Raw genomic sequence first — 27,740 nt, forward strand, 5'->3', positions numbered from 1 at the left:
ATTAAACTAATATGAATTACACATTGAATTAGGAGCTGTTTAAGGTCCTAACATGAGCCTGGAGTATAGCATATTTGACCATTCAGGATTAAACAATTAATCATTCATCAGGCATAGCTGTACATTTTAATTTTAATCAAATTTTTAATTAGATAATGTTGCCTGTTGTACTTTAAAGGCAAAACAGTGATATTGTGTTCAGGTTCAAGGTGGAGATTGTATCATGGGGCATGTGTTATTTAAGTTGGACAGCTGAATTTTTTTAATGACTTCTGATATAATGGATTTCTTCTAACAAAACAAAAAGATGTTTCAGTCTCTTGAAAATAAGCATAGAAATTATACAATGGAAAAAAACAGTGTAAACAATAACAGAATAGTAATAATAATGGTTAAAAAAGATTGAATTGAATCGTAAGACAAATTCTAAAAAAAACAACACAAATTTCCATGACTTATAATTCTGAATAGTGATTAAAAAGAACTTTAAAGTGCAAAAAGATTACCAAATGTGCTTGATCAGTCTGAAAGTGTACTTTCATACTTATATGAGCACAAGCTTAAAACCACAAAATGAATTAATATGAATAACACTAAAAGATAGTTCATAACAGCTGAAAAAGGTCTGTTGTGTAAGTACTTAAAATAAAAACGATCACAAGTCCCCTACCGGCAGTTTGTTTTTCCTTGGACTGATATGACAAAGATATTTGTGTTAGAAGTGAATTCAATCCTCAGACATCAGCATCAGGTTTGAAAATAAAATATAGAAGTAGTAATAAAAACGAGTACACCTTCTCGCTCTGCTAGGAGGTGTCCTCAGTTTTTTCGTGTCCAAATCATCTCCCTTTGTGCCAGGACCCTAATAAATATGTTTTAAAAAACAGACACTGACATCTGATATCGGAGGTTTTTCTTAAAACTTCTGAAGCGCTATTCACATGTCTTCGGAGAAATGATGTAATCCGCATTACGTCAGTGGTCAGCTGTCGGATACGGAAGTAAACAACTGAGGGGGGCAACGGACCTCGCGACAGAGGAAGAAAAGGTACCAAAGGATTAAATGTGTAAGTTTTCTTGTCTTTGGTGTTTTAGATACTTTAATCTCAACATATTGGTCCGTACAACCAAAGAAAGTTTAATCTCGGCTCCTGTACATCGTTCGCATGAGCCTTAACAACAGTATCTACTGGCACAGGATGTCATGCTTCCCTGTAGATTTATTTATTTGTCTGCCTGTTTCTCTGAATCTGTTGATTCACTAAGCCTGTTGTGTTTAAACGTCTTGACTAAAACGTCAAAAATTTGATTTTTTTTTTTTGTAGTACATCCTCTATTACTGAACTCACTACAGCTACACCTTTTAGCTCTAAACATTGTTGGACTTAGACTGTAAGCTTACACCATACAGCACTGTATCATTATACGCTGCTGTGACTTACAATCTAGTTAGCTTTCATCTTGAGAGCAGAGTTGGAGACACTGTTTAAATCTATAAAAGCAATGTACTTTTATTATGAAGTCTTTCCTAGTATCATTTAAAGATTTTTCTGGTACCTACTCTGACTGTGGTTTTCCACATTTGAAAATAATGTCCCTATAAATGAACGTTGAAAGTTTTTGTTGTTGTTGTTTGTATTGTTTTGAATTGTTTTGTTTTAATGTTTAAAGAGGGAGTGTTGTTTCTGCTTTATGCTGTCCTTCTGGTACTACTGTACCACCTGAACATGATGTACAGCAGCTCAAATTTCTATTTTTCTTACACTGGTGTTTTAGAAAACCCTGAATTCAGTCGCATGCTGCAGTCTTTTTAAGGCTCCCTGCTCCACAAACCACCTCCACTCTGATCAACTGACCCTTTGTGGAGCTGTCAGTGGTCAAAGCGTTAGGCAGATCTTGGTGTTTGCTCCTCCAATGTGTCATGAACCAGTCAGGTGGTTATTATGCCGTGACCTCATCAATTTTTTGAACAGAATGTTTTGAGTAGGTTTTTTATTTTAATGCAGTTGCAAATCTACACAGGTTTTGAGACTCAGGGCTCAGGTCTTAAACTTGTACATATATCTGACCAATAAATTGTTTGTGAGGCAGAAGGGCCTACCCTTGGTAAACATCATCCTTAAAGCCCAACTAAACACCAGCTGAGGAAAAGGGGCTGGGGAGTGGAGACATCTTTTGAAAAGCCTGCCAGAGGGCAGAGGAAGCTTTGTTGAAGCTGTTAAAAACACCTAAAGACAAACTTGTTTCTCTTTTGCTTTTTAATTTCCTTTCCCGTGTGGAGTATTTCTGTTTGAATTGTGCATTTTTCATCATCTCTTCTCTTGTGTCTGTTTTGTCTGTTTTGTGAAGCCCCTCATTGCAGAATCTACTTCTATTTATTTGTGCATGCATAATAGTCTCATCTTTACTCCACTCCCTGAGCCCTCATCAAGAAAAATAATTTTGAGTTGGCCTGCAACCAATAATGTAATAGTTTTTACATTTTAAATGAAAAAATATGAGTATGTATGTTGACTTGAAGAGTCCAAAAATCAAAGGTATTCAGTTAACATTTCTAAAAATATAGAGGAAAAAACAACAAATATCTTAAATTTGAAAAAATAGAAGCTGCTAATTCTTGGCATATTTGCATGGCTCATTTATAGATTGGTGACAGACTTTGTTTGGGTTCTTCTTACACAGCTAACAGTTCACACTTTTACTATTAACCCTTTTCTTTTGAACTGGACTTGGCCTTTGAGCCTCAGCCTTGACTTCACATTTGCATCAAAGGTCAGATTTAGGCAACAGTGTGTTGACATGTGGGAATGCTGTAGTATAACTAAATCTCTTCCCCTTTGCGTAACATTTTCTCATTACCTCTGTTTGAACTTCAGGACCGGCCACTGAAATGGCGACTCTGATTTGCACTTTGCAAGACCATCGAGATGATGTCAACTGGTGCGCCTTCTCTGGCAACCTGCTCGCCACATGTTCAGGGGACAAAACACTCAGGGTTTACAAAACGCAGGACTTCTCGGAGCTGCCCTTCTCTCCACTGTCAGGGCACGGCTACAGTGTCCACTGCTGTTGCTTCAGCCCTTGCGGGCAGTTCCTCGCATCCTGCTCCACTGATGCTACCGTAGTGGTTTGGTCCATGGTTTCTGGTGAGATCGAGGCCGTTCTCGAGCATCCTGGGCGCAGTCCTGTGAGGATCTGTGCTCTGTCTCCTGACTCTGCACACCTGGTCTCTGGTGCATCTGACGGGACGCTGGCTTTGTGGGACTTCCCCTCTAAACAGCTGCACAGGTGAGATTTATGATTATATTTTACAGATGTTATTAAATTATATATTGATTGGGGGGGGCTGATTATTAAATTACAATCTTTTAATTGCTGATCCACTTCTAAACAAAAATGGGAGGTTTAAAGTGAAAATAAACAGAGGCAGATGTTCCCGTTGATGCAGCTGTGCGTTGTTGTTGTTGTTTGTGAAGGACTGGAGCCGTGTATGACACCACTCTGGTAGCCTGCTCCTTCAGCCCCTGCAGTCAGGTGTTTGTGACCGGCTCTACTTACGGAGACCTACGTCTTTGGGACTTAGATATGAGACAGCTTCACGCTGAGAAAAACGCCCATGACCTGGGGGTCACCTGCTGCACCTTCGCTCCCAGCATCCTTAGTGGTGAGAATCATTAGTTCAACCACTTCCTGTGTTACATGGATCACTGATGTGTTTGTGGTCACTGTTGGTCGAAAAAAATAATACAAGCCCAAAAAGAATTGTGTTAATGTGTCATCTAATATTTCATTATTAATGCAGATTATTAATCAGTATATTTACCTCCGCCAAGGAGGTTGTATTTTTTAGGGGTTTGTCTGTCTGTCTGTTTGTTTATCTGAGAGCAACATAACTCAAAAAGTAACAAACAAATCTTGGTGAAATTTTCAGGAAATATTCAAAATGGGATAAGGAAGAAGTGATTAAATCTTAGAGGTGATCCAGATTACTGTTTGGATCTAGGAATTTTTTAAAGGATTCTTTATGATTGTGAGATAGGGCTGTTTTCACCATATGTGTATATAACTCAATGATAAATGATCGGATTACTTTGCAAAAAAATACAAGACAAGGTCACCATAATTTCTGACAGATGTAAAAGTACGATCCAGATCCTGGCAATATTCTGAATACTAAGATCTGGGTTATCATAATTTTAAACATTGTCAGGTAACAAATTATCAAACAAACCTGCAACAAACACCAAATTGTAGCAGACAGTCTGCTAAAAGGGAGAATAACATTGAAGTACGACTAAAGTGTTGCGTGACAATCACAATATGCTTGGTGGAGGTCTGCGCTCTCTGAGTGCTTTTCTAGTTCCTTTTCAATAGTATAAAAAGTAAAGTATACATTTTGCCATTTTTATTATTTTAATTATTGAAGATGAGTTAAAGAAGCAGCGACTGTAACTGCAGCCTTTAAAACATCAACAAGTCCTGTGCTTTATCATTTCAGTTTTTTTCAAGAAATAAATATCTCAAAATTGCAAAACAGACTGTCCCATTTCTAAAACTTCAGCCTCAGCTCAAACTGTACTCTACCTGTATTTTTTCATACCACCAGGGAGAATCCTTGAACACACAAAGACACAGACACTCAGACTTAGCCAGGAAACATCTGGTGTAAAAACATGAAGAATGTTAAACTGTTTCTAAAAACATTTCCAGCCTCCACTTGTTAAATGGAGGACTGATTCCCATACTGATGATCATGAGAAAACATTTAAACCTGCTTACACATTCTCCCCTATAGAGATGAACCTGTGGTAAAGGCATGAATTTTACTCTTATGTTGATATTCACACTAAAACCCTCCCAGCTCTGCCTGAACGTCTTCTAATTTCACTGTAAGCAGAATCATTTCATGGCCCTGTGACTTTACATCAAAGCCGCTTTTTGTTCCAGGGAGATTGACATCAGTTTTATTTTGTTTAGCACGGCACAGTGTAGGCTTTTCTCTTTGAGTGTTTTTTTTTTTGTCTCTAGGTGGTCAAGTCGTGCAGTTTCGTCTTGCGTCATGTGGTCAAGACAGTCAGCTGAAGATCTGGACCATTAACAAATTTAGCACTGGAGGTAAAATGTCACATCTCAAATTTCCCACTCTCTGCTGAATGAAAATCTTTAAAGTGACATCAGCTAAGACTATAACCTGGGGTTATCCATAAAAACAGATCTTGTTTTGTTGTCTGTGGCCAAAGTGAAGACTTTAAATGTCATTGCTGCTATATGTGAGTTTTTTTTTAACTTTCTGAATAATGGATGATTTAAACACTGCCATGTGTTCAGAAACTCATGCTGCTACAGCTGTGTAGACTGTCAACAAGTCAAAAGTTAAATGTTGAATTTTCAAATTCTGTGCTAATCAAGTTTAGTGTGATCACAGCTGTTAGAGGTATACCCCCCATCTGTGTTACATGTTATTTAAAGGTATGATAAAGGAAAGGAAAACTCAGAGTAGCACGCAGTTTTGGCCTGTTTTCATATTTTCTCGATGCTAACAAGTGCTTGTGCTTCTGCACATATTTTGCAGATTACAGTCTAACTTTCAGCTATTACTAATCCATCAGAAAATCCCATTTTACACTTTAATCTCTATTAATGAAGCTCTAGCTGTGTCATGGCTCTCTTGCATGTTTGACGTCAGTCTGGGGGAATATCCGACGACTTTGTTTGATCAGTCAGTGAGTTCTTGACCTCTTTTGTAGGCCACAAGATGCAGCTCCTGCACAAACTTACTGGCCAGACGGCTCCGGTCCTCTCCTGTGCATACTCTTCAGACGGACAGCTACTGGTGTCTGGGTAGGGTGTTAAAGAAAATGAGGAAGCATGACAGAAATGTATTTTTTTAAACCTGCATTTCTGTTAAATGTTGGTCCCAAAGTTGAAATTTTTAGAAATATCAGAAAAATAGCACTTTCTATGCATACTTTATTAGCAAATGTATCGTACAATTAACTACCTTGTCATAGATTACCCTCCAAATTTAGTGTTTCTTAAAAACTGACAGAAAATAGACAACATATGTTGCGAGTTCTGTTTGTGTGATTCAAGCTTCAATTATTTTCTCAAACAAGTAGAACATCAACATTTAAGAAAAAAAATGTATTAAATGTTTTGCTACTATTTTTGAACAGAACCTTAAACAGAGTTGTTTTCTATTGAAGTAAACATAAAAAAATCCCCTGTGTATTCCGTATTCGACTAACAGAAAATATTTCCAACAGTCCTGATTTCTAGTTGTATTTTTGTCATTTTTCTACAATGACGCCACAAAAGTAGCAAGCACTACATCTAAATTCACATTCCACCTCTGCCTCATGATCTCTATGAAAGTAGTCTCCATGTTTTCATCTTTCAGATCAAGACACTGATGTGAATCATAAATTGTTTAACTGCTTTATTTTGAGAATGCAGTACTCTGTTATGTCCACTAGGTGGGGACATGTATTGCTTTGTTTCTCAATAAGAGGAGTATGATCTGAAGATGCTGCACCAAATAATCTGATTTTTGAACTTCTGAAGATTAATCATTATTTTTCTTGTTTACATCTTTTAGTTCTGTGGACAAAACTGTTGCAGTTTATGATGCTGTAAGAACCTTTCACGTTAACTCAGTCACTAATTATTCACAGATTTTTTCTGTTATCTTGTTTAAAATAGCCTAATTCTAACATTAATGCTTTATTTTTCAGAACAATGCAGTTCTACTCTACACATTGAACCAGCATGAGAGGTAAAAACTCATTTTGAATCATGAATCATGGGGTAAATATTTGTGTGCTTGATATTTTCTGACAAAGCAAATATTTCTTAGTAAACACAGACACCTTGACAATGAAAAGCTGGTTTTAATTGCACAGATTGCTTGTTTCTGTTGAACATTGGCAGCATCTGTCATGTAGAATAAGATGAGACGATGCAGCAACACAACATTGACCGTCTGTAGAATCAGAGTCTCTAAATTTTTTCTTTTCTTTTTTAATAAAAAGGTAGGACTTCTATCATCATTTTTTGCCACACACACTTACTCACCACTCACATACAAACAACAGCTGAATGATCACACTCAGAAGCTGTTTAAGTCCATCAAGCCACCTGTGATTGAAAGGCAGAAAGCTTGCTTCTTTTCAGCAGGGTGAATAAAGGTCATTTGAAAAAAATCACTCACTAAAGTGGAGGAAGATGAAGCAAGTTGAGAGAAAGTGGATAAATGGCAACAAAAAAAGTGAATCACAACACTTGTGAAATAGTCCCAGGAAACTCCTTTGTTCATATTACAGTATGAGAGTGACTCGTCTTTCACTCAGTTCTTCTCAGAGACTTCAGGGGATGATGTTTTAATAAACTCTCATTGAAGACTTCCAGCGTGTGTTTTAGGATGACTGTCCTCATTAAGGTTGCCTTGATTTTCTTGAATGGACTGAAAATTGGATTTTAAGTCTTATATGGAGAACATTTTCTTCACTGCTGCATAATGGGGCCTGATGTTGAGCAGGAGGGCCCACCTTATAACCCTTTAAGAACCTTTTCATACCCTGTTGCTAAAATGCTTAAATGTGTCCTGACAACAGCTTCAGATTAGGAATAAGTCATTCTTCCTTCTGACTTTGTCTTGTGATCTAGCCGTTTGCTTGCAGTTGATGCATCTCTTTGAAAACATTGCTATTTTTGTCTCGTCTGATGTTACACAGAGAAAGTCACACCTCTTTGTTCACAGCCGTCATTCATGGGATCACTGTCCTTTGCAGGTATGTGACAGCGTGTGCCTTCTCTCCGACTGCGCCAATCATCGCTACAGGCTCCATGGATAAGACTGTAAATATCTGGAGGCTGGAGGACGGATGCAGAGGCCGTGGTAGGAAACAAACATCTTCATCCACAGTTTTGTGATTACTTACATCTCGTTTACGTGTTTTTATTTCTCCCTTATTCCTGCACCACTGGAAAGACGGGAAATCACTGCCTGGTTAGTTCTATCTTTATTACTTGTGTTTTTTTTTTCACACTTGAAAGGATGAGAGATTTGCTTCTTTAAATTACAGAATATACACAAAAAGCAACAAAAGAAGAGACTTTTATTGCTACAGTTATTGTCCCTACATGGCCGCCTATCTGCAAGCCCAGAAAACCTTAGAGATGCTGTCTATTTTCTTTCAAACACAACTTCTGCAGAAGTTTCACCCACACACTTGAAGCCTTTATTCTATGGTTTGTTGCGATGTCACGTGTTACACTAGAGTCACCTTGTGGTGAAGGACACAGGTGTTGTAAACAAGACTGTTCTCTCCTCTTTATCACCTTTCAGACTCAAGTGTTGTTTCAAAGATTGCATTTCTTTCCTCATGTTTACAGTTTTCTTTTTCTTGTATTTTTTGTGTTTCAGAGAGGTCTGCTTTGACATCAGATGAAGGTAGAAAGAAAATATACCATGCTGTGTGTTTGTTTCGGTTAAAATCAGCAGTGAGGCTCCAGTAATCATACATTTTGTGCACAAGAAGGTGTGAAGCATCAGGTGCCAAGACCAGGTTTAGTCGAGCATTTGTCTTTGCAGAGTACATGTTCTTTGACACCTCTTAGTCCCATCTTGTACCAATGAAAACATCTAGGAAACCTCTAGACATTTATTTATGTTAGTACACAAGCTGTGCCAGCTCCAGCCCCCTGATCAATAGTAAGTCAGCATGATGCCAAAACAGAGATTATGTGGCCATTTTTCAAAAAGGTGTCGCAGCTGTCAAAAAGCCACTGCTTTGCTTTCTCTCCCAGGGAGAACGTCAGCGAGCAGATCGAAGCTGCTGGTCGGGGATTGGTCACAGGAGGACGTGTCGGTGTGGCTGGAGGAGGAAGGCCTCGGGGCATTGGTGGAGAAATTCAGGGCCAACGACATTGACGGGACAGAGCTGCTGAGCCTCACCAAGGAAACGCTGGCGTCAGAGCTGCACATAGGTGAGGAAAATGGACTTCACACACTCAGAAGGCAATGTCTCCAGTCCTTTTGTTCCCCTCAAGCTTAAAAACAAGAAAATAAAACAATTCTGGTGTTTTATAACCATGAACATACATTGGTCAGGATTTTTCAACCTGTTGACATGGATAAAAGGAAACATCAAATCAAACTGAGGATGAGGTAATGAATGAATTTGATAGGTTTTACCCAATAAGGTTACATAATACAAGGCTAGACTGTAAAAGTACTCAGCTTTTGGGCTCAGCAGTTCTGACTGTAATCTGGGGCACTTCCTTAGTTACATAATCCAATCACCAAAACAGAATTTCCCATGAGGGAAAAAGTGGTTTACACCTAATACCATTCAGCTTTAGGATGTATCAAAGTTTGTGTCAAATGCCTTTTTGGAGATCACGATTCAGGACTTTAATTTTAACTCTCGGTTTAGTCCACTTGAATTCTGATTCACACCAGTTACTACTGTCTGAGGTAACACCTGATTCATCTTTGAGCATTAGATGACATTTGAGAAGTTGAGCTATGCTCTATAAAAACTGTGTCCTCTCTGATCCCTGTATGTATAAATAAACTGCTTTATAGTTTAGTACCTCTGGTACCATATTACACAATAAGGCCTCTACCTCTCTCAACTTTGTTAAGTTTAATCTTATTTTTACTACCTCCTCCAAGGAGGTGTTTGTTTGTCTGTGAACAACATAGCTCAAAAAGTAAAGAACGGATCTTGATGAAATTTTCAGGAAACCTTTAAAATGGGATAAGGTATAAGTGATTCAATTTTGGAGGTGATCCAGATCACCGTCTGGATCTAGGATTTTTTTAAAGGATTCTTTATGATTGTGTGATAGGGCTGTTTTCACTGTATGTGTATACCACTCCATGATAAATGGTCGGATTGCTTTGCAAAATAATACAAGACAAGGTCACCATAATTTCTGACAGATGTAAAAGTACGATCCAGATCCTGGCAATATTCTGGATACTAAGATCCAGAATATGAAATATGTTCTGGGTCATCATAATTTTAAACATTGTTAGGTAACAAATTATTCTATAAACCTACAGCCAAATTGTAGCAGACAGTCTGTTGAAAGGGAGTATAACATTAAAGTAGGACTAATGCTTGGTGGAGGTCTGCACTCTCTGAGTGCTCTTCTAGTTTTATAGACATTCTAGCTCTATAACTAGATGTTTGTATGTGTGTATTATAGCGAATGAATTTCTGGATCTTTCCACTTGTGTCAAAGATTATTAGCAGTGTATGGATTTAATCCTAAAACCTGCTGCTTCCAACCTTACTACCTCAATACCTACCTACCTCTCTTCCTAACTCAACTATCTTCCTACCTACCTACCTACCTGCCTACCTGTCCTTTGACCTTCCTGTCGATCTCTTTTCCTACCAGCCTTATGACCTTGTGCCTGTCAACCTCTCTTTCTAAGTTTCTTTCTATCTTTATACCCACAAACCCATCTATCAATCTAACAACCCTCTAACCTTCATATCTACTTTCTTTCTTTCTTTCTTTCTTTCTTTCTTTCTTTCTTTCTTTCTTTCTTTCTTTCTTTCTTTCTTTCTTTCTTTCTTTCTTTCTTTCTACTTGTCTTTATACCTTCCTTCTTGTCTTCCTATCTTCTTACAGACCTACTTACCTACCTTCCAATGCCCTATCAGTCCATCTTCTTACCCACCTTCTGAACTGCATACTAATCATCCATCCATCCATCCATCCATCCATCCATCCATCCATCCATCCATCCATCCATCCATCCATCCATCCATCCATCCATCCATCCATCCATCTATCCATCCATCCATCCATCCTCTGCTGTATTTTTGTTATTTTTCAGTGCATCAGTAGAAGCATCAGTCTTTCGTAGGAGTGCTGTGTTGTTGTTGTCAGTCGACCAGCTAGGCCGGTATTCGTCATGTAGTTGTCAGCAAATGTTTGTTTTTTTCCTCCATGCCGTCATTCCCATCCCACAGTCACTGTCAATCACTGCTCAGTTTACACAGCTTCAGTGTCGTGACAGCTTCTGTTCACATTGTTCTGTTTTTAGCGACCTAGCATGAGTGCCACCTTTTCAGCAGAACTAACTGCAGGAACAGTTCTGAGTGCTGCATGTTTTATGTGCTGCTATGAAAGATGGAGAAACAGGCATACTTCTCAAAGGCAGAGGGGAAATCAATCAGGTTTGTGTTCCGTCAAGTTTGTGTTCCTTCTCAAAAGGCAGCACAACAGAATGAAACAGGGTGTGCCAAAAAAATAAGTCGAGTCTACAAAGAGTTTGTGTTTGGCTAAAGTTTACTCATTGCCGCCTCAGAGGGGATAGTTTGAAACAGTGTGTTATTAAAGCAACACTAATCAAGCTAAAATGCACTCCAGTAACATTTTGTACTTAACTTTGAATCGAGTAGACAGTAATGGGATGTTTCTGCTCCTAATGTGTTCAGGAAACCAAGCTCAGATTGACCATTTAGGAGGGAAAAGTGCTTGAATCAGGAAAAAGAGATGCTCATTACCGTGATTGATAAGAGTTATTAAGAATCTTCCATCATCTTATGATTGCTTATCGTTTGTTGCTCTTGTTTTGTTGATAGTTTTCAAAAGGACTATTTGTTTGTGTGTTTACATAGACTCTGTGGGCCTGCGTAATAAACTCCTGAGAAAGGTGGAGGAGCTGAAGAGCGACTCTGTGTGTTCAGGCACTCCTGATGAGTTCCTGTGTCCCATCACCAGAGAGCTGATGAGGGAGCCAGTCATTGCTGCCGGTGAGCAAAGATCAAATCATTTACATACAACAACACATCCTATAAGTTTAAACTAGCCTGGTGAACAGATTTGCCTGTGTTTATGTGAATTTTCTGCCACAGATGGATACTCGTATGAAAGAGAAGCCATCGAGAGCTGGATCAACACCAAAAACCGCTCCAGCCCTATGACAAACCTCCCCCTGCTGACCACTCTGCTCACCCCCAACCACACCCTGAAGATGGCCATCGGCCGCTGGAAGACCAGCCAGTAGAGTCTGAACAACCTCTGACACTAAGTGCCCCAAACATGTCTGCAGACAGAGTTCTGAAAATGTGCTCACAGGGATGCCAGAACATTTCAACTCTTATTTTTAGCCACATTCAGGCCTTCTACATAAATAAAGCCAAAATGTTGACTTGTTAGGATCACTTAAGTGTATCTGCACGAAAAGGTCTTAACATACTTCCAGCTTGTCTTGTTAATTAGCTGCTTGTATATGATGTGGATCCCAGAAGAGTGCTCCTTTGTCCTCATTAGGAATGTGAAGCAACTACAATTAATATCGCTATTAAGACAAACCTCAACAGTCAGCTTCAGGTCAGTCCAGCTGCACAACCTGCAACTTATCGCTCTTTATTCTTCTGTAGCTGTCCCTTTAGTGCCACATTTAAACTACACACACTACTCTCTCAGCAACAAACAGAAACCAGACACAGAAACTAGCTGATGAGGAAAATATTGGTCTGATATTCACAAGATTTAAAACAAAATGACTGATTATGTTGCTCTTTAACTTGCAGGGTAAGAGAATAAGCAACTGATGGCTCACATGTTAGTTATGCCCAAAAAATACAAGCTTAACCTCTTTATTTATGCTTTTATATGCATTCTTCTGAAAAGCAGGAAGTTGGTTTGTTTATCGAAGATAAAATATCTGTAGGCTTCTGATTTGAAGCATTTCTCATGTTGTTCTTTTTATGTTTATTATTTGTGATACTAATTTTTAACATTTCTGACTTTGAGCCACTCTCACTCTCACTAAAGTAGCATCTTTTGCACTGTTTTAAGAATCATCCTAAAGATATGTATGAATAAAAATTCCTCTTAATTTTTTTTAAGAGTAATCATCTGAGAGGCTCTTAAATATATTGTACAGAAGCCCTGAGTAGACATGTATCTGTATATTTTATTTGTTACACTTTATATTCACAAGCATATTTTTCAAGGTTAATAAATATTCTAATAAGTGATTAAAGCATTCAATTTCACAACATTCAGTGAACGCGCCTTATTAAGGTATATTTTACAAAGCATTTATTTCTTCCTAATAGTTTTTTTTTTTTTTTTTTTCTGTATCTTTCCTAGCATCTGATGATCCCACTCATAAGTGTTGGCAACAGTAGCATAGTCTGGCCTGGTCTATCACAGTGATCAGCCTGTTATGCTTTTTTTTAGTTTTGTAATCATGGTAATATTATCCTGTCATCACAAGAAAAAAAGCTTTGTTATCCTGAGATAACAACAAAAAAATATGAAAACTTGGTAAAAGAAACCCTTCAAGATTTTCTCTCATTTGAAATAAGTATTTGGATGCACGTCTGCTCAGAGCTTTTATAGTTGTGTGCATTTCTTTGGAATTTACACCTTTTATTTACTGAATAACCAAAAAGCAATGAGCTGTTAATGTCTGAGGGCTGCACAGAACAGAACAGACTTGGTTTACAGCTGGATGAGCCGTACTACTAAAACATCACCTCAAAGAAACTCTGCAAATGTGAGAAGTATGCATATTTTAACCAAGCTTTATCTCAAAACAGAGTCCTGCCTTTTTAATGAAGGAGAAACTGAAACACTGTGTGCATGGTCCTCAGGTAAGCATTAAATACATGAGTGGGTTTGAACTGTGAAGGACCTCGCTTGTTGTTGCTAACCCTTCAGGAATGATGTATGGTCAAAGTAATGTTGAGTTTACATTCAGTTCTTCATGCTTAACAAAACAAATGAGTACATTTCTGCAATATTCAAACTGTATCGCTCACAGTTTTGCAAGTTTCATTGTTTTTATTTTGATGACATATTTTTTAAGGTTGAAAGTTTGGTTGTACTGTGCAAGAAAAAGTTTTTATCCTCACACATTCTGAAACTAAGGCAACACTTCAATTTTGTTTTTAAATGCTGTATATTATAAAAGAAGTGGATGTAGAGAAATGTATTCCTCCATTGATATTTTATTATACCACAGTAATAATGTGGTAACATTCTGTAATCCATAGTATGACTCTGAAGGAGTAATATGACCAGTGTGGACATACAGCAATGTGAAAAGTCTCTTAAGGTTTATTATCATCCACTGCCGCTTACTGTATTCTCTCACTCCCTGTCCAAATAAACCAATAAACACTTCATATGTTCTCTGCTATGCAAAAATAAATAACATATACTGTTAATATTGAAGCAATCAATTCAGTATTAGCTTATGATGAGAAGGATCCCACAATGCCATGTACAGTGCCTTTTTTATCAAATGTACCAAGAAAAAGAATCTCAAGTACACAGCCTGTAATGCTGACATATCCACTGACAGGGAAATATATAATCTGCAAATATAGTGTACACCGTACAAATATAAATGTTTTTTAAAAGACACATGACAATAGAAATGGTCTTATCTTGCGACTAATAGCATGAGGTTTTTATATCCGTGCACAAAGCTTTGTCTGACTGCTATATTTGATAGAATAAATTAAAGTTTAGACAATATACTACTTACTTTTGAAATCCCTACTTAAGGTATGTCTGGTTTCCTTGAATACACTATTGTAGCTGAAGACATGTAAGCAAAAGCATAGTAGCCTGAGTAGAACACTGGTTCTAGATTGTAAATGCACTGCAGCAGCATTAATCTACAAAACAGGCTCGGGGAAGCGGGCTGCTCTCAGACCAGGCTCCCTTGCTACCTTATGTGGGACAGAGTTTGTTGGAGAACACCTGCATCTGTGCTTTGATGACCTTCACACGTTCAGACGTTGGACTCTATAAATGAGCGTTTGGGTTTGATGGGTGCCATGTGCAGAGCCGGGTTGTCTCTCGTTAGGCTCGCCTGTCTGTGCCTCCCTTCAGGGAAGCGGAGCTGGGAGGGTGTTGTTCCCCTGGCCTCTCGCTGGTGGAGCCGTTCAAAGTCCCGACCCTGCTGCTGGCTCGTGGCCTGACTTCCAGAGAGCTGCTCCTGGAAAGAAGCGCGTTTGAACTCACTGTTGAATCCTTGAAACTCCATCACTGACATGCTGAAACTCTCCCCACCCCCTCCTCGGCTCATGCCAGAGCTCTGCTGGCCCTGGACTCGCACTGATTTGTCCATAACCCCCATGAATGGTCGTGGCTTGAGCTCAGGTTTTGTCTTGAAGCTGCCGCTGCTCTTGATGGGGCACGGCGCTTCGGGAATCTGCTGCCTGCCTCCGTCTGATAGGTTCCCACTGGAGGCCTGACTAGAGCTGGAGCCTCTGGAGCCTGCTGTTCCTCCTCCTCCACCACCCTCCCTCCTGACCTCCATACCCGATCCAAGGGCGAGAGCCAGGCCATCCAGAGCCACAGAGTGGGTGGAGAATCTGTCAGAGCCTCGAGAAAAGCTGGAGGAGCGGGGCTGGTACATGTGGAGTGGGCCGGGTGGGGAGGAACTGCTCGGGGACATGGGGTGATAGTGCTCAGTGGGGCTGTGTCCGGAGTGTTCGTTGATGGATCCAGGGCCGATGTCGATTCCTAACACCCCAGCTGGCCTCAAAGAGGTGGAGATGTGTCGGCCTGGCAGAGGACTGGAGGGGCCGCACAGAGACAGAGGCCTGCTCCCGACTCTGCCCCCAGCCTGGAGAGAGTGGCAGTGGTGATGAGTCCTGCTGCTCTGGCTCTGGCTCTGCCTGTTGATGGCAGGAACAGGCTCAGGCAGCTCCACAAATAGTGGATTCTGAACAAACTCCTCTTGAGGGAAACATGGAGACTGGTCAGGTAAACCAAAAGCCACGCCTCCAGGGAGAGTCCTGTTTGGTGCGTATGGATTCAGAGGCCAAAACTCTGGACTTTTTCCACACTGCAGGCTCACCTCTTCATCTTCCTCCTTCTCATCATCCTTGTCTGTGTCAGTCTGCTCGGTGGGGATCTGCCTCTCTAGACTTCCCTGTGAAAAGGTGTCTGTCTCCTCCTCTGTGGCAGGGTGGTGGTGGGTGTGAGGCTCCCTGTTGTAACCCAGAGCAGCGTTGTTGCTGGATGCCTTCTGATGATGTTTGCATTCTTCCTCTACCCGAACCAGCAGGCGTCGGATCTCCCGGTTGGACGGGCAGAGTCGTGCTGCTTCGTGGAGGTCTGCCAGCGCTGCAGCAAACTGCCTGGGGAGGACGGAGAAAGCGAACAAAGGAACTTTAAAAATACTGAATTTACAGCACCACTGAGACGAAGCATTTCAGTGAATCGCTGATTCGCGCAAGAATAACTTTCTATTAAGCGTGCTTTGAAATAATGAACTTCATTTAACCATTTTTTTTACCTGCTGCTTCTCTTGGCACGTGCTCTGGCATAAAACGCTTCATAAGACCTGGGTTTGAGTTCTAGGGCTTTTGTTGCGAACTCCTCAGCTATGCCGAAATCCTGTGTGATCAGACAGAAAAGTGCATTTGAATGTAAACATCAGGCGCGGCACAGGAACAAATATAGCCACTGTGTGATCAGCTGTGTGTTTAAGTGACTGGTCTGGAAAGTGTTTGTTTTGCAGAAACAATCCTATAAAAAGTGTGTTTGCATCCTCGTTATATGGATTGGAAAAAATCGAAGCCTGTGTAATGAAACCAAGCTCATGCTGCAATCATTTTTATTGACCGGGAACAATAAAGACGGTGAAAGGAAGAGAGAGACAGAGAGCAGCTTGTTTCTCTGCTCTCATCACTCTCAGGTGAATATTTAATGACACCAACACATTGTGATTCTGTCCTTGAGAGGCAGGTCAAAATGGCAGCATTGAATGTGAGATTGTGAACGTAGCTCTTGAATGTTTAATGATGGTATCGGTTAGTCACTCTGCTGGCCCTTACTGCCCACTTTCTGATATAATATGAGGATTTAGCCAGCCCACTCGCACGTCCACTGTAAATAACCCCCTGCAGAGCCACAGAGAAAGGAAGTGTGTGCGCACTCAGTCTGCCAGAGTGTGACCTTATCACATCACATTATCTGCTCCATTATTCATCGGCCACAGTGACCCTAAGGATGGCATTTTTACACAGTCTGTCAGGACTTCTGTCATCACCAGGGTGGGCTCCAAAGCTGGCTGCAGGCCACACACATCCATCTCTGCACTAACAGCTCACGGTTATCCATTATGTCACCACCTGCTTCCAGGTCTTACACCTACATTCTGCTTACCAGAGAGACACGAAATTACATCTGAAGAGCCGAGATATTTTTACAGCACTGCTCCTGACATTATCTTTTCATGTCGATACAGATAAATTATATATCTAAAGGAAACATCCACCTTGCCTTGCCAGCCCTCCTGCCATCCCCTCAGCGCCTAATAAACCTGCCGGTGCTAAATAGTGCATGAGTAGTTTGATAGAGCTGTGGGCCTTACATTGGTTTTCCTGCGGCAGCGGGAGAGGTTGAGATAGAGAGACACCCGCAGGTCTTTGAGCCCTTTCAGCTCCTCTCCTTGCCCCTCACGAGGGAGCTTCCTCAGGGCATACTGATAACGCTGGCCTGCCTCCTTCATACGTCCCTTCTGAGAAACACATAGGAGAAGGAAATGATGGAGAAATTTTAACAGCAAGTCCACAAATACACTCTGAAGTCTTTTCAAATAAAAGTAGGGGTGCACTGATCACAATTTTCTGGCTGACAACAGATCACTGATCTTCAAAAAGCCTGAGCTGCTGATACCGATTTGGGCTGATGCCGATTTATATTTTTTACAACTGACAGCATATACCTTCAAAATCTTATTTTATTGAAAATGATTAAACAATAGCTGTGAAACAATAAAATCTTTATGTTTTAACTTAAACAACCAATAAAGTGTCCTGAGTTTTAGGTCTCAGAGCAAAAAGCAGCAACGGCTGGATGTCTGACCTTCCCGGAGGTATATAAGATCAGTTTCATATGTAAGGATGAGCCAATCACCGTTCCCATATCACCAATTCCCGATCACCAATCCCCCCCAAGATTTAGGAAATCAGCACCAATCATCGGCCAGCTGATTGATCGGTGCATGTCTAAATAAAAGGTTGCCAGTTTTGACTCAAAAGCACACAGTTACAAACCTTGTAGAGTAAGTTCCCTTCCTCCATTAGCTTCTGCAGCAGGATGAGGAGGATGTCTGGTTTGGAGGAAGCCATAGCCCATGTAGCATGTCCTAAAAGAAGGGAGTAAGTGTTTATCTTTCATTTTAATATCTTTATTTTTTTTCTTAATTTGTTTCTTGTATAAATTTCATACCTGATCGATCATGAGGAGCCGTTCTGTAGCCTTTTGGTTGACAGGGAAAGAAGACAGTGAAGCAGAGGTAAAGAGAGAGTTAGAGGAGTGGAAGTGAGGCCAGTGTGAAAATATTAAATGGAAGTAAAACAGGTGTTCATAAAGTAATAGATATGCAAAGCTTGCAGATGCCAAAGTGTAGCATATAAACCTGAAGGAGATGAGTCTTCATTGATTGGTTGGGACTGATGGAAATATAAATACAGCTTTGATTTAACTTCATGCTCATGTTGGAAGCTGCACTGCAGTTTTGTGGAGCTGTTAATCCATGTTGTATAATATAAATACATTTTGAATCACTTTAAAATTAAATCTATAAAACCTAGATTTACTGCAGGGCTGTGTTAAAAAGGATGGCGTCTGCACCTGTCTTGGATCCTTTCTTAAGAAGTGAGGCCACAAGAGCTGGGTTCTGGCATCCGGGGGCTCGGTCTGAACCTCTGCCACTGTTGTCTGCTTTTTCTAGCACGGCTCCATGTTCCACCAGGCAGTGCACCTGACCGGGAAAAACATCAAATCACTCTCAAAATTAAATGGCTTTTATATATTTTGACACTTTTGGTGCTAGAAATGAAGCTGTCTGCCACTCAGCAACTCAGGAACTGTGTGGACTGCTGTCACGATTATCAATCAAATCATAAGAATACAAGGCATCCTCCATCCTGGCTCTGATTGCTGATTAACAACTTAGGTTGCATTTGCAAGTAATTATCATCATTATTTTAGTGATAATGAATTATTTAATCAGTTCAAAATAGTTTCAAATGTTGTGAGAGTAAAACATTTATGCATTCTTCTGTGTAAGCCATTAATAATTAGGATGTTTTGCAGCTAATTGTCAGTTTTCAGATCTTTGTGGGAGAGCAGCATGAAACCCACAGTCTCTGCATCCCCGTTGAGGGCAGCGATGTCGAGAGGCGTCCGTCCCTGTCTGTCTGGTTGGTTCACATCTGCACCCAGATCCACCAGCAGCTGCACCGTCCCCTTCTGCCCCTTCATGCAGGCCCAGCTCAGTGCAGTCAGCCCCTCATTGTCAGTCGAGGACAGAGAGGCACCTGGGAGCATGAACAGCATGTATTAATTCAGTTAGCATGTTGTAATATTAAAGGAGAATGTTGGGTTTCTCACCCTTTAGGTGCAGGAGTTCGACTGTGCTTGTGTGGCCCTCGGCAGCAGCCAGCACCAAGGGGCTGCGACCCTGCTTGTCCGTGACGTTGAAGTCTGCACCATGCTTTAGGAGCAGCTCCGCCACCTGGGGAAGTCAGGAAAATATATTCTGAATTTCTGGAAAAGAAAATAAAGCACAACTGTGAAACTAAGTTGTAAATGAGCATGCAGTGACTTCTCTTGACCTGCGTGTGTCCGTGTTTGGTGGCACTGAGCAGCGGGACCATCCCCCTGCGATTGGGTATCTCCAGCCCCGGCCCCCGCTCGAGGAGGAACAAACACATCTCCATCCTCCCTCTCCCTGCTGCTGCGCTCAGAGCTGACAGAGGGTCGGCATAGAGATGAGATGACGAGGCGGAGGAGAATATGTAATTGACACATTTGGGAGAGAGAGGGAGAAGTAGAGGCAGGAGTGAGAAACAGAAAGAAAAACAAGGCTGGTTATTCTATCAGCTTTTTAATTCCAACATTTCACCCATCCTGCAAGTTGATCAAAGACACTCGCACTTTTTCCTTCTTTTCCTTTGGCCTCAATATTAGAGCTGAAAGATTTTGGAAAATAATCTAATTGCGGATTTTTTGGACCAATATTGCAATCCTCATAGCATGCGATTTTTTTGGGGGGGTGACGTTTATCTTCTGCAGTATTCACTGAACACAAGCAATAAACCATTCTATAGTGCGACCAACATGGCAAAAGGATACTGTCAACATATAAAAAATCCTTTCCTGGAGGCCAGGCCTACATGTTATGATGAAATCAGATGAAGTGATGCATGAATTGTTACAAATAACATATCTTTATTTAACTATTACAATCACAGTAGAATAACGAGTGAATGATTCAACTTAGAGCCTTGTAGATGTGTAATATCTTTGCCAGAAAAATCTAGCATATTGACTTTTGATGGTTTACAAGGAAGAATGAGTAAATGTTACTCTATCCCCTCCAGGTCTGTGTCCATTAAGCTTTTTCCTTCTTCCTTTTTTTTTAATTGCAGCCTTTGTGATTTGAAAATTGTGTTCTGTTAAATTGTGATGTCTGTTTCAATTTGACCAATTGCTCAGCCCTTCTCAGTATTAACACTGTTACCTCCAACTATTAGAATAAAGTCTTGATGAGTTACAACCTCCAAACCAGCCACTATTTTATGGACAAACAAGCTTTCCATTTTTTGTTTAATTTGGCATGCGAGACATTTATTTCCTGGTGAAGAGGCGAGGTATCCATGCCATGCTCTCACCTCCAAGTATCCTTGATTAACATCATCATGTTTCATGTGATGGCATGCACCAGTGAACACATCGATTTTACTTTCCAAGAGAATTTATTGTCATTTGCTAGATAGTTTTTATTAGAAAACCATTTGAGGTGACTTTGTGGAGCTGCAAACACACTACTGCTGCACTACTCCTTTGGCTAACGATAACACCCCAAAATAGAACAACTCTCTGGTTAATTTGTTGGACCTAAAATACATCCTTTACTTTTAGTCTTATCTGTGCTAAAAGATGCAGCAATCCTGGCATTAAACCCACAGAAAGCCCTTGTGCTGTAAATTCAAAGGTGAATGTTTCAGAGGGTATTTCATGCTCTTATTTTTTCTATCTCAGCACTGGAGGGGACTGTGTAATAGAATTAGCCTCTAATGGCGCTGGAGGCAGAGATACAGGCTTCGTCTTGCATGCTTTCAGGAAATGGTCCTAACAGAATCCTGCAAGCTGCACTATCACATCTGTGTTCAGGGTAAAAGTATAACAATTGAATAACAGATGTTTTTAAGATCCCACAAATCTGACTGGACAAGATATTCTGTGGGACAAATGATGCTCCATGAACAAATAATATCACAATTGAATTAAACTCTTTGATGTCAAGCAGGGCATCTTAAAATCCTGACACTGAAATTGGTAATTTGGTATTCAGTGGTCCCACAGCTCCTCTCATGTGTATGAATTAAAACATGTGTGATTAATACCGATTCAGTGCACAGAGCCAGAACTGCCCCCAAAAAGCCGCCCTAAAATGTTTGAGTGCAGCTCTGGAATCACTAGGATGGGCAGAAAGAGGTGGGAAAGCTAAATTTATCCGCCTGATAGAAGAAAAGTACCCGTTTCTCCCCAGAGAGAATCGTGAGCGTCCATCTGCACTGCCAGCTGTTCATCTTTCAAGTCCAGCAGGCTCTTCACCACCTGCAGAAAAAAAACACAATCTCATAATTCCTCTGTGATGCCGGCGCAGCATGCAAGAAGAAAACACAAAGCACTCACGAACCTTGACCACTGCAAACAGAACACAGCATCTCATAAATCATCTTCATCAAGCAGGACAGGCAGCAGGCTTTCCATAAAAAGTGACTTTCAGCAGAGTGTTAAAAATGTTTTTATCTCTGGGACTTTAAGCTCATTCTTACCTGTATGTGTCCCACACTGGCTGCAGCTGTAACCGCCTGCTGTGCTGCCTGTGCTTTCCCAGTCACTGTCTCGTTGCTGTGGTGCTGCTGCTGCTGTTGTTGTGGAGGGTCTGTGGGGATCTCTGTTCCCCAATCCTGGCCCAGCAAGATGTTGATGATTTCTGTATGGCCCTTCAGCCCAGCATGGACCAGAGCACACTGGCTACTCTTATCAGCATGGCCCACCTGGCACAGAGGGGGACACAGACGGACTTATAACCCTGATCCTGCCTGGTGTCAGTAATACCCTGGCCTAGATTGGGCCTGTTTATGTCATCTGTCTCCCAAAATAGATCCTGAAATGGTGGTGACGTAAAACCAGAGCTGTTCAGGATATCACTGAAAGACAGACAGTTCTATCAAACATCTAAATCTGATTTATCTGTGATAATTGTACTCTCCACACCCTTTAAGCCCACATTTGTTTTCTGGCACTACACTGACCTTGGCCCCTTTCTTGCAGAGCAGGGTGACGATATCAGCGTGTCCTGCAGCAGCAGCTAAACACAGGGGTGTCATCCCGCTGTCAGTGGTCCCATCCACAGGGGCACCCATTTCCAGCAGCAAAGCTATCATCTCCACGTGCCCCAGGTGGGCGTGAACGGCCAGAATGGGGGCGTGTCCTATCACCTCGGTACACCAGGTCACACTAGCACCACCATGCATCAACAGACGACTCACCTGAAGGTTAAAATAGTTTAAAAAAATTCAAAAGATCAGTTTATTTGCCCAGCAGTTCACCACAGCTGAGCAATGGAACTGGACAAGAAGCAATTCATGAGTGCTATAATAAATGGTGATGACCCTGGAGCTGGAAACAGTGTGTATTACTCAGCTGACAGGTTAAAGCAGACTATTTGTTTCATTTGGTTTCCCCAGAACCAAAAATCTCACCAAACAAAATTCCACTGGTAGGAAATAGATGCAAATCTACTGATAAAGGTGCAAAATACAAGGAACTCTTCCTTTATAATTTGCTCTGTCACCAAGTGGAAACCTCCAGTGCAGAAAAACTAAGGTAATGTGAAATCTGCATTTAAACTGACACAGGATAATCATCAGCTGATCTAAAGATTAAGACCACAGCCCTAAAAAACTAAAGCAAAAATTGTCAAAAAAGGACTCAGTGGTTCTTGTTGATGACTTCAAAAGTCTGTTTGAACATGCTTGATATGACTGTTTCCAGTCTCTTCATTTTTTGTCTCTTGCTCCTGTTTCTTCTTTTTTTTTTTCATTTTGATGCTCTTCTTACAACCTGCTAATTATCCATCAGGGTACAATGAGAATTGTTGTCATTTCTCGCCAGGTCTTCAGATTCTGTTCAGAAGTGTATTGTTTTATAAAGGGCAATGTAGAGGGCAAGTGTCCACTTGAGACTGTCTTTAAAAGCCAACAAGATATAGTTGAAGACTATTAAAATGCTAGTTTTGTTCAGATAATTTAGCCCATTGTGTCTAAATCATTACAAATTAAAAGTTTTTTGGGGCTCTTCATCACAACTGTCATGTATTGGTGTCGGATTTTTTTAATAACACACAAGTTTTGAGCTTATCACAGATTAGGAGAAATACTGACTTTAGGCTTTTGTCTATGGAACCCCAAAATATTCATAATTGAATTAAAAAAAACCAACATTTTGAAATAAAATACCATTTTGATAAATAACAGAAAAATATTTAATATGGACATTGAATTGTGAAATATGACATGATCATCGTGAAATATGTTTTATTATTTTTTATATCAAATTATTATAATAAAAATACAATTTTTATTTCATAATGTCCTTTTCCACAATGGCCTTTTTATTCCATAATGTCAATTTTCAGGATAATGACTTGGTCTGTCAATCAAAGCACATAGGATGGAGCCAGGTAAGTGAAGCACTCTATCTTAAAGGATCAAGCATAGGTCCCACCCTCTAGCTTTGATTGACAACCAAAGTCATTCTGATGAAAAATGACATTATAAAATAAAAATTGACTTTATACAAAAATGTTTTTTTGTTTTTTTTAATAAAAGCTTGGAAAATGAATAAAAAGTCATTATTTTAAAAAGCATGAACTTGTTAAAACAATCATTATGAAATATCAAATTATAATAATTCAATATTAAAGAGTAATAAAACATATTTCATAAAAACATTGCCTTATTTCACATCTTAATAGCCATACTATTTTATACATATAATTAAACATATAATGTGTCTGTTTTTTAATTTGTTTATTTTATTTAATTATTAATCTTTTGGGGTTCCATATTTGTCACTCTCCAGAAACCACTTGGTGATGTCTCTGAGACTGCATCTGTGTTTTATGCATTTTATTGTGTTTCATACAGATTAAAGTCAAGTTCTGAAACTCTTCAGTGTTAGTAGAGCCCAAAAAAATCTAACAAACAAAAACGATTGATTTCTTTTTTACATTATTATTTGTTGGATATAGTTTTCGTGTAAAAGCGACATCACACCTGGAAAGATTTTTGTCTCCAGCGTAGCCTGCAGCCTGGCAGCTGGTCAGGGCCTGCAGCCTGCAGCCCCTGACCAGCTGACACTCAGTACAAAACCCTTCCTTGTTTGATACTGGGTAATTAGACAATATCAGATGTTAAAGTGCTTTTATAACGTTGAACACGTATGTCACCTTGATGTTAGGTGTGTATAAATTCCTCAGGGAGGCCAGAGCAGCGGATAGACTGTCTGTGCTGCAGTTCACCCACATGGCCTGAAGAACGCTGGAGGACACACCTGTCTTCTTGCTCAGGCCCTGAGAGTGAATGAGAAAAACACAGATGGATTCAGAGAGAGAGACAGAGGAAGAAAGATTAAGTTTGCTTAGATGTGATCTGTGGTGCAGAATTCGAATTGTGTCCCAGGAGTGAAGCAGTATATACAGAGTACGAGCTGTGCATGCTAACACGACAATATTCAATGTACGAATGATGCTCATTTACATGTGTGGGTGGTAGGAACATGAGTTTACTTATATATGTGTTTATCCTGAAGTATTTGCATATAGTTAAATAGATTAATGTGGGGGATGTGAAGCCTTGTGGGGGTAGGTGAGATTTAAAAAACGATTTCTGAACCATCCTTTCCAGGTGTAAGCTAACATTCTAGCCTATATTCATAGTATCGCAATTTCTGTTACCTTGAATATGTGAGCCTTGAGGATGTGATGTCCCAGTTCCATGGTCTGCTGCCGGTTCAGTTTGCCCTCCTGTCTTGAGAACATGAAAGCCAGGAGGGCGTGGCCACTCCTGTGGACATACAGTGGATACTTTGAAGAAGAGGCGCTTTTTCCCAGTGGACAAATTCTGCATCTAAACAGCTGTAGGAGACTTTTTTTCTCACCTTGGGTCACATAGAAAGTCATTGCTCTCTCCATCTGCTCTCCAAACCAGCCACTCTCTAAAGGAGGGGTGACACAGCATCCGTGTGCCATCTCTGCGCTTCACCTTTGAGTACAAGTGATATGAATTATTTGTCCGAATATAAAAGTACAAGTAATGCTGTGTTCAGATCCCGAGGTTCCCTCAACATCACTTGTAATGTAATTGGAAAAAAAAAAAAACTTCTGAAACACAAGCTGGTATCTTCATGTTCAATCCTTGCAGCCACATTAAAAGTCTTACCATGAATCCAGCCAGGCTGTCTAATCTCTGCTGGAAGTCCTTCCACTCCAGCTCCCCACTCACACTGCCTGCATTCAGCGCCCTGAACATTTGTTCATCAGTCAGTGGGTGCAGAGACGCCAGTGCCACATTTAGCACTGGAAGTACTCGTTCGAAGACCTCTTTATCTGGAAAGCTTACACGGCACATCAGCAGGTACACCTGACAAATAATCACACAGTTAGTCAGCACATAATGTGACCTCACTAACATGATTTAGGGTCTTTAACTGAAAGAGTGACTCAGTGACACATAATTTTTTGTTCACTTACATATGAAAAGAAAATATGCAACATTTTATGCTGTTTACTACACGCTAATTTCATGGATTTATTGTGAAAACATAGTCATAGGGGCAGGCATTCAAGACATTTCATCCCACATCTCACCAGTTATCCTGGTTTAGATTAAATCTTTAAAATTAAATGAGTAAACATGTTAATTTATTCTACCTGTCTAACTGTAACTATTCACTGCCTTGCCCAACACCTCTAACACACCTTTGTGTGTGCTTTTCCATTGCCTCTTTGAGTCCAAACCTTTGTGTGTACACAAACACTCGCTCATCTGTTGTCCTATTTTTCACTGATGATTATAAAACATTAAAATGTGTCTGTCATTTACTTTAGTCTCTGTGGCCTATTTTTGGCACTTTGAATAAATTCTTTGATCCTGTCATTTTTTTTTTGTTATTCTTTAATTTCTTTGAAAAGCGTGAGAGGAGACTTGTTCTCTCTTTCCTGAGCAAAACATCCCTGAACAATGGTAGTCGCCGATGTACCTTGTGTGGGGATTTTGTGGACATTGATTGCTTCTTCCTCAGGCGAGATGTCATTTCACGGAAGACGGCTCACCGGGATGAGTGACAAGTGTTAAGTGTTAAACTGTGAACATGACCAGATGAAATAGAGGAGGGCGGGTCCAAAAATACACAGAAGGTTAGAGCGTGTTGTTTCAGCTCTGGATGTTTTAGGGGCAGTGTGGTTACATAAACGGTGAATTACACCAAAAACTAACTCTACATTTGTGGTTTAACAAATTTATTTAAGTTGTCAACCAAGGTGCTAAAAGAGGAAGCCTTGTGATTTAAATATTTTGCAATATATTCTTTTTTTGGGGCCATTTTTACCTTGATTTGATTGAATAGCTAGTGACAGGATATGTGGAGAGAATGGAGTGGGGGAATGGCATGAAGTCCAAATGCAATGTTTTTACACTTACTCTTTCAACCATCATTACATCTTTTTTAAATGAAGTTATTTGGCTACAGGTGCTGCCATTAAGTCAAGACGTTTTTTTTCCTATGTGAATAATGTAGCCATAACCAACCACAATTAATCGCTGCAACAATATAGTTCAACCTTCAGCAACATTTAATGATCAGTGCTATGGATTGTATAGAGTTAAGTAATTCATTCCACCATTTGGGCACAACAGAGGAGAAGAGTCTGGCTAGAGATTTAGAGCCACTCTGGGCTGGGAGCACCAGGCGTCTTTCACAAACAGAGCGTAGTGGGCAAGAAGGAATGTAGACCTGGATGAGGGACCCCTAGGTAGGCGGGGGCTGTTCTTGTCAATGTTTTGTAAGCCAGAAGAGGAGCTTTGAATTAGATTCGAGCTGTCGCTGGAAGCCAGTGTAGAGAAATTAACAGTGGGGTGATGTGCAGTTTTGGGCTGGTTGAAGACCAGATGTGCTGCTGCATTCTGGATCATCTGCAGAGGCTTAAATGTACACACAGGGAGGCCTGCAAGGAGGGAATTGTAGTTGTGGATGTGTGAAATCACAAGGGCCTGCACCAGAAGCTGTGTGGCCTGTTGTGTCAGGTAAGGTCTGATCCTCCTGATTTTGTAGAGGGCATATCGACAAGATCGAGCAATCAAGGCCACATGAACCTTAAAGGTCAGCTAGTAATCAATCATGACACCCAGATTTCTGGCAGAGTTTGAGGGCACAAGTTGATTGGAATCAAGCAGGAACACTGATCTGCAGTTGACACACTGGAAGGACAATGAGCTCAGTTTTGGACAGATTTAGCTGACAGTGGTGTTCCTTTATCCATGTGGCAATATCAGCCAGACACGCTGATATCCAAGCCAAGACAGATGTGTCATCAGGTGGAAAAGACAGGAAAAGCTGAGAGTTGTCTGCATAGCAGTGGTAGGAGAAGCTGT

The 27,740-nt window shown here is 40.4% G+C and overlaps 2 protein-coding genes across 4 annotated transcripts in view; one reads left to right on the forward strand and one right to left on the reverse strand.

Moving 5' to 3' along the window:
• The first annotated feature begins 964 nt into the window (after window positions 1-964).
• LOC141788276 (WD repeat, SAM and U-box domain-containing protein 1-like) lies at window positions 965-12,943 on the forward strand. Of its 3 annotated transcripts, none has more exons than XM_074667170.1 (13): window positions 965-1,048; window positions 2,877-3,288; window positions 3,477-3,664; window positions 5,029-5,115; window positions 5,748-5,841; window positions 6,599-6,632; window positions 6,735-6,775; window positions 7,791-7,897; window positions 7,991-8,008; window positions 8,426-8,452; window positions 8,809-8,988; window positions 11,646-11,780; window positions 11,883-12,943. In XM_074667170.1, exons 2-13 carry the CDS (start codon window positions 2,891-2,893, stop codon window positions 12,032-12,034), a joined length of 1,461 nt encoding a protein of 486 aa, XP_074523271.1. In that variant the 5' UTR covers window positions 965-1,048; window positions 2,877-2,890; the 3' UTR covers window positions 12,035-12,943. The 3 variants fall into 3 exon arrangements, with proteins under 3 accessions (XP_074523271.1, XP_074523270.1, XP_074523272.1); XM_074667169.1 differs by having other exon boundaries at window positions 965-1,067; window positions 11,883-12,936; XM_074667171.1 differs by lacking the exon at window positions 8,426-8,452 and having other exon boundaries at window positions 965-1,067.
• A 998-nt stretch (window positions 12,944-13,941) lies between these two features.
• The window catches only part of LOC141788275 (protein TANC1-like), a 37,401-nt gene continuing 23,602 nt past the window's right edge, over window positions 13,942-27,740 (reverse strand). The window contains exons 14-29 of the mRNA XM_074667167.1: window positions 25,530-25,730; window positions 25,249-25,352; window positions 25,046-25,154; window positions 24,539-24,661; window positions 22,341-22,577; window positions 21,858-22,082; window positions 21,555-21,636; window positions 19,629-19,762; window positions 19,405-19,528; window positions 19,156-19,331; window positions 18,643-18,772; window positions 18,238-18,267; window positions 18,063-18,154; window positions 17,378-17,524; window positions 16,298-16,398; window positions 13,942-16,139 (exon numbers count right to left, since the gene is read on the reverse strand). Coding sequence (XP_074523268.1) covers window positions 14,783-16,139; window positions 16,298-16,398; window positions 17,378-17,524; window positions 18,063-18,154; window positions 18,238-18,267; window positions 18,643-18,772; window positions 19,156-19,331; window positions 19,405-19,528; window positions 19,629-19,762; window positions 21,555-21,636; window positions 21,858-22,082; window positions 22,341-22,577; window positions 24,539-24,661; window positions 25,046-25,154; window positions 25,249-25,352; window positions 25,530-25,730 — 3,372 coding nt within the window. The 3' untranslated portion in view covers window positions 13,942-14,782. The remainder of the gene's footprint in view (window positions 16,140-16,297; window positions 16,399-17,377; window positions 17,525-18,062; window positions 18,155-18,237; window positions 18,268-18,642; window positions 18,773-19,155; window positions 19,332-19,404; window positions 19,529-19,628; window positions 19,763-21,554; window positions 21,637-21,857; window positions 22,083-22,340; window positions 22,578-24,538; window positions 24,662-25,045; window positions 25,155-25,248; window positions 25,353-25,529; window positions 25,731-27,740) is intronic.

The sequence above is a fragment of the Halichoeres trimaculatus genome, unplaced genomic scaffold (assembly GCF_033239565.1).
Source record: "Halichoeres trimaculatus isolate MK-OKI-2021-1 unplaced genomic scaffold, fHalTri1.1 fHalTri1_scaffold_3, whole genome shotgun sequence".
Taxonomy (NCBI): domain Eukaryota; kingdom Metazoa; phylum Chordata; class Actinopteri; order Labriformes; family Labridae; genus Halichoeres; species Halichoeres trimaculatus.